This window comes from Symsagittifera roscoffensis, chromosome 1 (assembly GCF_963678635.1).
Source record: "Symsagittifera roscoffensis chromosome 1, txSymRosc1.1, whole genome shotgun sequence".
NCBI lineage: Eukaryota > Metazoa > Xenacoelomorpha > Acoela > Convolutidae > Symsagittifera > Symsagittifera roscoffensis.
This window is the reverse complement of record NC_087062.1, coordinates 84,179,467-84,192,672: the sequence shown is the minus strand read 5'-3', so window position 1 is coordinate 84,192,672 and position 13,206 is coordinate 84,179,467. Positions and strand designations below refer to the sequence as shown.

Here is a 13,206-nt window from a genome sequence, read left to right as displayed (position 1 = left end):
GCGGAGATTTAATTCGTCCTAGAAATTAATCCAAATTGGTTCAAGGAACCTTATTGCCATAATTAATTTGTTAATAGGAGCGAAACCTATCATTTTGTACTTAACATGGCGTGTGGGGGATAATTTCATTTAAAAATTTCAAATTTTAGAAGAAAAAAAATTTCTTTTTGTTTTATTTAATTGAATTTTTTTAATGTTATTACTGCCCCATAAGCCCTAAAAGAAGTCGGAACATTCAGGGCTTCGCCCTGATACGAGCAGTCTTGTTCTTCTTTAAGTAATTGGGCATCTGTAATTGCACTTCAGCGAATTCACTCATACGGGGCTGTTATTTAGTTCAACTTTGATTGTCATTGATGTGCAAATATAATGAGTGACTTTAAAAATCCAACATCAAAAATTAAATCCCGAAAAACGTTTCCAACAAGAATTGCTTTGACAACTTACGACCAAGCAATTTCTCCGGTGATCGAAAAAACTAAATATTCTATTTGACTTTTAGTATCGTTTAATTACCACTTTGTCAATAACCTTAGGACAAAAAACCTTCAATGACAAAAAATTGGTCAAAATAGTAAGCAAAGTTATAATGATTCTTTTATTTTGTTTCAAGATAACTCCCAGAGAACCTGGCTTTCACGAAAAAGAAAGCTCGAAAAAATCAAGCAATCACTATCTATTTTCACATATTTTTGTTCCGACTTTCGTAACGAAATTAACGGAATATTTGTGCTCGTGGTGGGGTTTTTTATCTTCAGACGAATTTCAACTTTTTAACTAGACATTTTTGACGGGATTTTTTAAATATCATTCAAAAGATATTGTTGTCCTGAGCTTAAATTTGAAAAGATATTTTACGTGTGATCATTTTTTGTAAGGTTATGGGGGTTTAAAGATTGCAACTTTGGCCAATTTGGGACAATTGAAACGCCAAATTTCACAATTTTTTCAACTAATTTTGTCTGAAAGAAAAATAGTTGACGCAGTTATTCATGATGTTTTCAGCGCCGCCTCCTGCAGAGACCCGTTTAGGAGCATCCCAAGAGTGTTAGTGCTACATAGCATTAAAGTATAGTATAACAGAAGTCAGAAAAGAATGTTTGATTGAAAAAACTATCAAAAAAATGGCTGGTTTTTTCCAATAAGAAGTTAGAAAACTCAATAATCCGCGAAATCATGGGTTAAAAAAACTATCCAAATTTGAAAAAATATATTAGCGAGATTCGGCATTTTTCTGTCCATTGCAAACAGAATGACTTAAATAACCACTGAAATGAAGGTGGATTCATACAAAACAAGCTCTGACGTTTTCTGTAGATGAAAAAAAGCAACAATTTTTTTTCACTGAATTTTTGCAGCGTCACTGATTTTTTATTACAATTCAATGCCACTGAAACTTCATTGTTTTGATTTGTATGGGGAGTGTCACGCAAACAAAATATTTTAGAGCTTTTTAAATGGTTTTTAAAAGCATTTAACTGGTCTCTCTCTGATTGTTAAAACTTAAATTTGCGGTAAATTTTGTCAACTAGTCAGTCTATTGGTTGCCTTCACAACTTCAGGATTTTACTGTTTCCGTGTCGAATTTTCTTTCTGATACAGTTATACCACGCTGTTACACTTTGTACGTTTATATACACTTGTACCACGCTAAAACATTTTATATTACATGTACCATATTACAGACTATATGGTAATATCTTATCTATTGTTCAAAACAATTCGTACCATAGAATTTAGTTCTTGTTTCATTACTGACAAAAGAAAACAGCAATTCAACATTCAATTTTAGATAAACAGACCTGAAAATGGCAGAAAGTGAAGACAACGACAATCCACTTAGGCGAATTGTTTTGAAGTCGAAAGTTGTGCAGGCCACCCGAGATTTCTCCAACTTGCCCCCCCATAGCAAGCTGTCTTTGTTTGACTTAGTTCAGCCTGCAATGCGAACCAACGTGACCTATTTATATGACTATAATGTCTCTTATGATGACTTAGAAGCGGCTGTCGTAATGGTGCTGAACCGATACCCTGAAATATCCGGATGGTTTGTGAAATCTAATTTTACTATCAAAAATTGCATCTCATCAAAAATAAGTTATAAACTAGGCTATTTATTTCGGTTTAAAAAATTTAGGTAAAAAATATTTTTTCATAACTATGCGGAGGGACATGGATACCAAAAAATACTTTGAGTGACCATTTTAATAATCTCAACCTTTGAAATAATTGGTTTTGGAATAATAGAGTTCGCACTTCTCATGGTACTTCATCATTTCATGATGTTTCATCATTTCTTGGTTTACTTCATGCGAGTTTTAAAATTGAAATCCGGAAGTTGAAATGATCGACGAGGCGTTCAAAAATTACCTGTTGGAGATCAGGGATACATTTAGCAAGAAGATACTGTTGCTTCTTTCATAGGCATCATTTTTGTCAATAACCCTAACAAAATTTCTTAAGGCGTCCTAAGAAAATTGTTGATTACCACTATCATACAGTAGCGGATTTAAGGGGGGGGGGGCGGAGGCCCCCTTCAGGGATTCGACCATCTGCCGACCCAACAAGGTCCCCCTTTGTACTATTCTGAGTTATCCATGTTTGGCTTACTGACCCTAAACTTTTATAAGGACGACAATATTAAATAACTTTGAGGGGCAGTCAGTGCCTGCCGAAAAAATGCAATTTTTTGGTCAAATTTTTCTTAAAGTGCCCGAAAACTTTTTCTGGCGTTTTTTTTCAAACATTTGCCTGCGGCTAAAACTTTAACTTTATAGTAATTTCGACATGAAAAAATTGCAGTACTGCACTTGAGGGGAAAAGTCAGAAAAAAATCAATTTTTTTTGGTCAACCATCCAAAACATGCTCAAACTTGAATGATATAGTCGAAAAGTAGCTGCGGCATAGTAAATTTTGTCAACGTAGGGTCTTCATAGTGTTTTGGGCTCCGAAAATCCATTTTGTTGACCAATGAACAAAGGTCGACTACATTTTCGAAAAACCGCATTCCCTACCCACAGAAAAATCCCAGGCGCCCCTCCCCCTCCCCCATGCTTGAGACCTCTCCTGATTTTCAGTTTGATTGACAGTGGAACAGTAGCTCTGAACAACCAAGGTGCTAAAATTCAACAACTTACAGACGCTTTGCTTACAATTGAGGATCTAGAAAAGTGTCAGTTCGATTATGAAACTCTGTGCAACCACTTCAACCAAGATGAGGCCGCTCCTGACGAGTTTCTGTTCAAGGTCACGGTTCAAAGGCTTGCAGAAGACAGCGGGATGATGTTGAATTTTGGATTCCACCATCAAGTGACCGATATCAACTCAGCTTATCTGGTCATAAGTGATTTTTGCAGCTGGGTTAGGGAAGCAAAAATGACGTTTGCGGAACCTGATGTAAGTTTTTTTTGTTTCTCAACAGATCTTTTTCATTTAGCGTTTTTTGAATCAATGATGGCTCGAAACAATATAGACATCCTTTGTAATTTATATCGATACCTTCTGAATTTGTTATCTTTTTCAGATAATTCAGCTAAAAAGAACGGACTACTGCTTCCCTTCTGGCGAACCCCCTAAATATGAACACCCTGAAATTACAATCTACGAGTCCAAAGAAGATTTGGACATTCGTGTGAAAAGAACATACGAAGACCTAGTCGGATGCCCCACCCAAAATGTCTATGCCTTTTTAGACGCCGAAAGTTTGAAACAAATGAAACTTGAAGTGTACGAAAGTGCCTCGGAGCAAGAGAAGACGAAAAGCGAAAATGATCGAACATTTCCATCTACAAATGATTGTTTACTGGCTGTTATTCACAAAGCGTACTCCGAGGCCGCCCATGAGAATCCGTTGGACGAACTTGAACAACTGTTTCCAATTCATCTCAACGTTAACGTTCGGGCGCGAAGAACTCCAAAAGTTCCGACAACCTATTTGGGCAACTTTATAGTACCAATAGCTGTCAACTTAACGAAAAGGGAAATTAGTTCAACCTCGAATTTCTCAATTGCGTGTGAGATTAGAAAGAGGATTAACATGTTAACTGAGGATTACATACAGTCCTTTATCGATATGGTAGCTACAAACGAAGTCACCCAATTCGCTTGTTTTTGCGACCCCACAACGATGCGAAACACCAATTGGAACTTGAGGGGTTTCGACTGGTACCAAAACGGTGACCTTGGGAGTGGGAAGCCTTTGAAGTTATGCAGGTTGACCCAAGTGATTGACCGTTTGTGTGTCATGATTCCAGCATACAAAACTGGAGATATCGACTTGGTTATGTCTCTTAAAGAGACACAAATGAAACGCATGTTGAAACACTTAAATATTATTCGTTACATTACAGGCCAAAAATGATTTAAAAAATTATGCAAAAAAAAACTTAAATCAAGCCAATTATACGTAACTTAATTTACATAATTTACTTAATAGATAATTTAAGAGTGAAAAGACAATGAAGTTTTTCATTCTCAGACAATGAAGATAATGTCCATTAACATAGTGGACATTATACTGGTCGTGACGGTTTTTTAAGGAAAATTCTCAAGGTTTATTCACGCTAAGAATTATGTTCTTGTTAAGATGTAATTTTTTTTTCTTTTTTTTTTCAGGAAAAGTCTTAATGATCCAATAACAAAAGAAGTGCATGTGCATTCATACTTGTAAATGCACATCAGAGCTCAAAACTCCAGAACTCGCATAAAAAATAACCGATAAATTCGGTTTCGGACGCGTCGCAAATGAGATCAGCCATCTTTCAAATTTTGGTCTCAATCAGAATATTCAGCCGCTTTAAGCGAAAGCGACGATAAAAGCAGTAGACCGTACTGTATAAAAGAGACGACCAAGAATTTTAACAGCAATACTAAAAAAAGAAAAGCAAATTGAAGTTTTTTAAAAAGCAGAGATCAATACTGATACTGTTTAACTTGACGTAACTGCTTGGATTTTCGAAGGTGACGGAATATATCAGGGACCGACCTATTAGCAAGTCGGTCGATTAGTATACGCATTTCCAAGTAGGAAGATTGCACATTCACGCTTTCACATTTTGCTCACTCAAATTTGCAATTTTGAACAGGGTGCACTTAGCCAAATTTTGAATTAGACTAAAGTAAAAATTTAACTCATAACATAAAAGTGTTTTTCGAAAATTTTAGAGTTATTTTTTATCGTCTGGAACCACAAATATTTGAAGCAAATACCACAAGCTAATAAGCACACATGCTAATCGCTACGCCACCGAATATATCACACTTGTGTTTTTAGATTTTTTGCCCTGATCATAATGATCGTTTTTGTAGATTTACGGGATTTCATCTCTAGGATCGTTCTCTCTTTCCGAACGACATCGCAAATTCGTCCCTTCGGCAGTGAATTCAGCGGGGCCACCGAGATTCACTACTATCTACAATCCCGAAAGGGTTAGTTGGTGGCAAATATTCTGTATTGTATTATGTTGCTTGCCCCTCTGAGTACTGCTCGTAAGGCTGTCTATCTCGTCTACTCGATGCAATCGCAAGAATTTCCAATGATAAATTAAATTAGATGATATATGTCCAATTACAGAAGGCTCTGAGGGGGCAGAATATAATCTAACAACCAAATCAAAAGGAAAGAGTCCGCGATTTATCGGCCAAATTGCCAAATTGCAATTAACTTCCAACTAACTCCACTAACATTTAACTAATCTCTCTCTTTAGAGAATCTCCGATGAGAACTAACTATCTACTGGTCTCTTACTCCGAGAACCAATTACCTGACTAACTAGCAATACTTGTTCTCTCTAACTAACGGAGAACCAACTCTCCGTTAGTTAGAGAGAACAAGTATTGCTAGTTAGTCAGGTAATTGGTTCTCGGAGTAAGAGACCAGTAGATAGTTAGTTCTCATCGGAGATTCTCTAAAGAGAGAGATTAGTTAAATGTTAGTGGAGTTAGTTGGAAGTTAATTGCAATTTGGCAATTTGGCCGATAAATCGCGGACCCTTTCGTTTTGATTTGGTTGTTAGATTATATTCTGCCCCTTCAGAGCTTTCTGTAATTGGACTCTCTCTCAGTATCAATTGCTCTCTTTTCTGACTGAGAACCAACTACTCTTAATAGAAGCTAACAACTGTTCTCACTGTTAAAGGCTCTCCGGTAACCTCCAATTCCTTATCTCTCTTTACACTTATTTTTAGTTAAGTCACGCCATTCCCTATCAGTCCTGACATCCGCCTAAATCACCGTCCGCTTTTGTTTAAGGCTATATCCCTCCCCCTGTCAACTCTGCCACGTGCCAACTTCGGTTTCTTTTATCAATCGTTTCATGCTTATTAGATACCCGGTATGCGGTAGGTGTCACAGTTTGACCAAGCAAACAAATGTCATACGATTCTACTCAACTAATTCCTGACCTCCGTGACTTCAACCCTCGAGTTCAACTCAACCTCCAAACCATGCTATATTTACTCAGTGACTCTCTCAAGGTCTTTACTTTAATTATCCCATTAACGTTTCGACCTCCAAAGGGTAGGGGGAGACCCTTTTCATGGGTAGCGAATTCATTTCAAGCATCTTAAATTTAAATCTGTACTCTATTCCCATTCCGACCTTCTAGCTATCAGGGGAACGTAGTTGGTCTATTAGGGGTCAAATCAAACCAAAAGTCACCTCCGGGAAGCCAAGTAAATTCCCCGTTCGTTTATACTATTTAGGAGACTTAATTCTTATGCTACGGTCCTATTACCATCAATTTCCTCTGGGACTACTTTTCTATGCAATTTTGGGGTCAAACGCCCAAATGTCAATTTAAGGTCACTAAGGGGTCAACCGGGTCAAACTTCCATATTTGGGTTCAAAATTCCATGGTGATCCTAACTACCAAGTTCCATTCGTATCCCATAAATACTTCACAAGTTATCCCATTTCTAAGGTCAGTTATCACTTTTTCCGGAACAAGGCTATTAACACCGGAAGGAGTAGCCGGAGGGTTTTCACTCACAGGGGGGCTTTTTTCGGGTTCGTATCTTGTGTCGATTGCTGCAGTAAAATTATTATGCCACAGTTCATTATTTCGCGTAAATTGTCTATTTCCGGTCTCGGGGGGGTATTTTTCCAAGTGCTAATAACTTCCGATCCAATCGCCGGATTTTATTCAAATTATAATACAAGATGTCTCTTGCCACTACCTATCATCCCTCCAAGTTTCAGCTCCCTGTAATCATTGGAGGCCGAGAAACGACTTCCGGAATTTAGGGATGGGTTTGTTTACTTGGGGCATAAAACCGGAAGTGGGGTTCCTAGGAGTCTGGGATTCCAAACTTAAGCTTCCCTCAACTAGGCCTACAACATACAAAAATTTGAGCCCGAAACCGCCGCTAGTTTCCGAGTTCTGACAGGGCCATTTACACTTCCGGAGACCATTATCACTTGCCCCCCCCCAAAGGTCTGAGGGGTCCTGATTTTCGTATGCCCGGGTCAAATCATCTGTAGTACCGCTCCTCTGAATTTCATAACATAAGCTTTCTTAGTTCCAATTTGGGCGGGGGGTTCGCCGATTTTGTCAAATTTTATTTTCTGGCATAGGAGGGACAATATCTTCGAAGAATGAACTATTTTGAACTCGACCCTTTGTTTGCTGTACTACTTAACTTAACGATGAACCAATCTTATGCTCAGGTTACTGTAGCATATAATACAGTAGAATCACCATTTCTAAAGTTATGCTGCAATTATTTATAGAGCAAAAAGCAAAAATTAAGTAAAAAAACCTAAAGCTATCTTCAAAGGCAGCGATAGCGAAAAGCGATTTTCAAAAAGGTCTACACTCAGATCTTCCCATAAGCAAAATATCTCACTTTATTTAATAATCACAGGTTTTTAGTGAGCAACTAAGATTTTGCCCTGATACGAGCAGTCTTGTTCAGTCTCTATTGATCAGTCTTCTCATAATACCACAGTCGACTATACAACTTTTCATTATAATACCAGATTTTGCGGGGATGTAAAACGCTCCAAAATGTCGTTTAGTGGTTAGAACAATTTCCACGTTTTCATTTCCACATTTTTCATTTCCACGTTTAGTGATTAATTATTGGATTTTAATAGACCGTAACAAAATTTGAAGGACTGCCAAACCTAAACGACTTCATATCTATTTTCCAATTTTTTTTCCTCGAGAAAGAAAATTATATTATAAGCTAAGACATCTAAATGTGACTCTCTAAACGCTCTGAGCGACATTTGCGAAGACAAATTTGCAAAAAAAAAAGCAAACGAAGACATATAAATTCGACTCTTTAAAAACGAAGGACAGCATTGATGCACAAAATCACTCTCTAAAGTCTGAAGACAATGCACACATCAAATTGAACAAAAAAAAATAAAATTAGAAAAGAAAAAGGTTAACACACACAAGAAAACCCGCACACAAGGTTCAAGCAGCGTTACAATTAGGGACAACGAACAAAGAAACCTAGGCAAAGGAACCTAGTTCAGAAAATAAAACACCTAAATTTCCTTGTTTCTCCAGCAAAAAATGATGGTTTTTATGATTCGACACTCAAAAAATGAAAACTTGAAAACGCAGGTCATATTTATGGAACCGTATTTATTAAAATAAAGAAAAACTGAAAGCCAGAAAACAAAATCGAATCTAGTCATCTGTGTGTCGCTGATTAACGGTATTGGAATGAAGTTGTGGCTGTGCAGTGCTCGAATTTACTGTTAATCAACAAGGTGTTGCTCTTCCGTTGTGCAGCCACTGCACGACTGCTGTTTGCGGCATACGTTATGCATTCAGGCTCTACACACGAGAGTTGCCTGAGATTGAACACAATTTTCTTCGGCATTTAATGCAGTGCTCTAGACCACAGCTTGCTATTTATGTCATGGCTGTCTTCGCAACAAACTGCTTGACAAGGAGCTCTTACGGTCCCCTTTTGTTTTGGATTCCAACTCCAGACCCTGTCAAGGTGGCTGGTCCGGTTTCACGTACTCGGTTGCCTAAAATCTGACTGGCTGCATCGGAGATCAGAGTTGTACCGAGCCCGGCCCGGGCCTCATTTTTACGAGCAGCAATCGACCCGGGCCGGGCCTGACTTTAAAAAGAGTTCACACCTTTCACACTTCCGTTAACAGCTTTCACACTGCTTCCGTTTACACCTTTCACACTTCCTTTAACACCTTTCACACTTCACTTCACTTCACCCCCAGCTCGCCCGGCAGCTCCTACCTGTTCAAGCTCCAAAAGCGAGCGTGAATTCAGCAGGGCTGAGCAAACCGGACAGCCAAGCGTGCCCTCCTTTCTGTGGCAAAAGTCAGTCAAATCTAACTGCCAAGATCGGCTGCAGCCAATGGACTTTTTGTTAGGAAATTTGTGTTTTCATTCAAAACGGGCCCGGGCCGGGCCTGAAATTTTTGTTTTCCTACCGGGCCGAGCCTCAAATTTAGGCCCGGTTCCAACTCTGACGGGGATATAACCAAAAGTTATGTTGAAATAGCTTAAAAGTTATTCGAATACCTACAGAAAAGGGGAACTTGTTAAGGGGGAGATTTTTTTCGTTGATCAAATTGATTTTTGAAAAAACAGGCCAAAAAGGGGCGTTTTTAGGTTCTTTTTGGAAAATTTTGACCGAAAAATTGCGTTTTTTTGGCGCGCGCTCCCCGCTCTAAATTTGCATATTTTGGCGCCGAAGTAGGCGCCTTTAGACAAATTTTAGCGTCAGTCCGCCCAAAATGGATATCTCAAAATAGGACCCTTTGGGTCGGCAGGGGGTCGAATAACTGAGAGGTGGGGGGGGGGGGGGGGTAGATGGCGTCCGTCCCCCCGCAACTAAATCTACCAACATTCAACATTCCTGCTTCGAACGATTCAAAAAAAAATTGCTTAAACCGTTTTAGCAAAAAAAACCGAAAAAAAAAACTTAAAATCATTGTTTTAATCAGAAGTAGTCCATGCTTTGGAAAGTATGCCAACAACTACATAAAAAGATAGACGGCAGCTCGACAACTCAAGATTCCCAGAAAAAACTTCACTAATCAGCAAAAAAACTAAGTGAGATTTTGATTTCAAAACATTTACTGAACTATTTTTTATCACAAAATCCTCTGATTAAAAGATTTAAGCGACATTACTGTATGAAAAAAGCAGGCCAAAAACTCAGTCGAAAATGGGCAAAAGACAATTTGTTCGAGCTCTCTAATTTTCAAAGTTTCTAGCCCTAATACATGAGCTAAATAGATGAATAAGCTTTGTGACTGCGATGAAACGTTTTAAATAAAATTATAACATACAAAAGCCTTTAACTAACAAAATTTGCTGAAAAGTCTGACAGCGGCTCGAGCTATCTAAACATGTTAAATCTTTGCCAATTGTGCCCTATAATAAGCTTACAATTTCAATTGAATTATGCAACAAGTTAACCGAAATTTCATGTGCAAACTAGAGAAAAAAGCTAGCGTAGAAAATTGCAAAACCTTTGTTAAACTCAAAAGTAATTAAGCAAATTTAAGTTGTGCTGGGGGAATCCCTCATGCGCGAAGGACCCATTGCGCGAAAATCTTGTCAACCAATCAGAGCTCAGTATTCAAAACATAGCCACTCGAAGATTGGAAAAGAGTAATTAACGCAAGTAAACACTGAATTTGTAGAAAAAAAAATCTTAACTTTCGAATTTCAAAGAAAAAAATAGATGCCCTTTAAGCTCTTTAAATTTCTAGAACGATTTATGACTGGCGCTTTTTTGATAACACTAACTCAATTTGAGAAAACAGGTAAAGTTTTTATTCCGCTGGAAATCTAAAAACTAAATTCCACTTTCGAAACTAAAAATCGTTCACGTTTTTTCGCGCCACTTCCACGTGCGTATTTGGAGAGGGCTGTTTAAGTCATTTTCAGCATTTGAATTTCAATTGAATTCAAAAATTGCATATATACCTAAGAGCATTCATAAGTGAATCAAAATTTAGTTATTAATTCGGTAGTTATTACCTCTGTAGTTATTAGAGCATTTTAAAGCTAAATTATAATCTCAAATTGTAATTCATAATGCAGCTAAATTATAATTCTCAATACAAAGCTTCAGTGCCATTTTACTATATTTATTTATAGGGATGGAAATTCTTCTGTATCTACCATAGGGGGGATTGTTAAGTTTATCCGAAAGTTCATAACAAATGTTCCGAGTATTACACATCTACCTGTTTGTTGTTTCTGGTTTAAATTTTCAGACAAATAACTTCAAATTCAAGGGATCGCTTTTAAAATAATGAGCAATTTCTGAGGCAAATAAACAATTAACCCGTGATTGGGGAGTCTGGATCACATATTGTCCAAACGACATAAATTTATCACTTTCTATTTCTATAAATTGTCACAAAAAACTATGGCGCAGCTTATATATATATCTTTTAGCTCCGTAACATGGTGGTGATGTTTTTCAACCAAACTATTGGTTCAAACTATTCTATCACCATTTTTATATCATATTCTGTTGAGTCGCCTTACTTAAACGACTCAATAATAGCCCCTTCCTTTATAATAAGTTATACTTATCTTCTTTTTATCATCTTCCTATAGAGTCAATTATTGTATACTTTTATCAAAAAAGTACTAATTTTCTTCATCTTCCTTAATGGGTCTCTGCTGATCACGTGGGATTCCTTCCTTATCATGAATCTCAGCCTCCTCGCCTGATGGTAGACAAAAGTTCCACTTCTAGCCTGATATGGTAAACAATTTTTAATATAATTGTATATGAAAACGCCGGGAGTAACTCGCTCGCATAGTACTGCTTTTGGATGTTATAATCAGCAAGTGTTCGGTCTGAAATAAAAACCTGGTAGTTAAATTAAGCGAAAACAGTTGAAAAAGTGTTAACCAATTAATTTAAAAATAAATCGAAAAAGCACTCATTAACGGCAGCAAATTTGGAACAAACTGCTTCACAGTACAGCTCTTTCAAGTTCAAAACCTTATGGGATTTTTTGATGAAACTAACTCAATTTGAGGAATCCGAATCAAGAAATAAACTCTCCGACCGCTTCCCCTCCCACGATCGTTTAATTCTAGCTTGTTAACGTAATGCTAAGAGAATTGGCTTGAATTGATGAATCTCTTTAACCCCCCCCCCCCCCCGCAGCCTGGGGTACCTATGAAGAAAGAATTGACGAATTGACTGGTTAAGCATATGTAAATGTGGCATCTAGTGACGAATCTCTCCCCCCTACCTAGTCATCCTAAGTCAACCAATATAAAAACATAAGCATATACAATTTTTAAATTTAAGATTTTTCTCAAAAACAGGACGAACTAAATGAGTGAAGATGAAGTTTTGTTAAGGTGTAAAACAAACAGCCATATCAGGGTATATATTTGACACGGGGGATTTTTTCGACCAGATATGAACTTAAGCTTAACTGGTTTCCTATCTAGTCGAACGAATCACCGAGTCAAATATATCCCCTGATATGGCTGTTTAAGCTCAACAGAACTTAATGTTTGCTCATTTAGTTCGGTTTTTGAAAAAATTCAAAATTTAAAAATTGCATTTGTTTTTGCTATTATATTGGTTGACGTAGGACAATTGCTTTACAAATTTTGATGAATGGAGACAAACGTATGAACTTTTCTTCGGTTTACTCCATGCTGGCCAGCTTGCAATATTTATGTTTCTGCTGTATCGCAAGTAGTGCGCAGTTCGCTTTCCTATCTGGGTCAAAACTTCAGTCGCTAGTTGGTGGAAAATGCATCTGAATGATAGAAATTTTTCGTTTGTTCCTAAATGGTTAAAAATAGACCAGTTAAGCTTCACATTGATACTATTTGGGCACAAATGAGAAATTTCCATCATACAGATGCGGAATGCACGACCTAGCGAAAGAAGTTTCGACGCAGATGCGGAACTGAACAACGCACTACTTGCTATACATCACAAACATCAGATAGGCGAAGCGGAGCTTCGCGTCACTTGCGATACAACACAAAAAACGTTGAAAAGATCCTGTGTTATGATTTAGATGAATCGAATTTCATTCGCCATGTTAAATTAAATGTAAAACCTCAGTAGAAGTTCATTTTAGGCAAAATGCTAGACATTTGAATATTAAATTAGCAACCAGAAAGCAAAGCCGAAAATCTGTGAGCAGACACAAGTTGAACAAAAAGTTAAATAAACTTTTTTTAGTATTGAGTCCCTCCTGAAGTTACGAAGAACAAA

General features: G+C 37.4%; 2 protein-coding genes across 2 annotated transcripts in view; both read left to right on the top strand.

The window, feature by feature from the left end:
• LOC134851282 (uncharacterized) overlaps nucleotides 1-13,206 on the top strand; it is a 534,247-nt gene that overhangs the window by 85,400 nt on the left and 435,641 nt on the right. The window lies entirely within an intron of this gene.
• LOC134857127 (uncharacterized) lies at nucleotides 1,681-4,390 on the top strand. Its single transcript, XM_063873500.1, has 3 exons — nucleotides 1,681-2,047; nucleotides 3,079-3,397; nucleotides 3,525-4,390. Exons 1-3 carry the CDS (start codon nucleotides 1,809-1,811, stop codon nucleotides 4,359-4,361), a joined length of 1,395 nt encoding a protein of 464 aa, XP_063729570.1. The 5' UTR covers nucleotides 1,681-1,808; the 3' UTR covers nucleotides 4,362-4,390.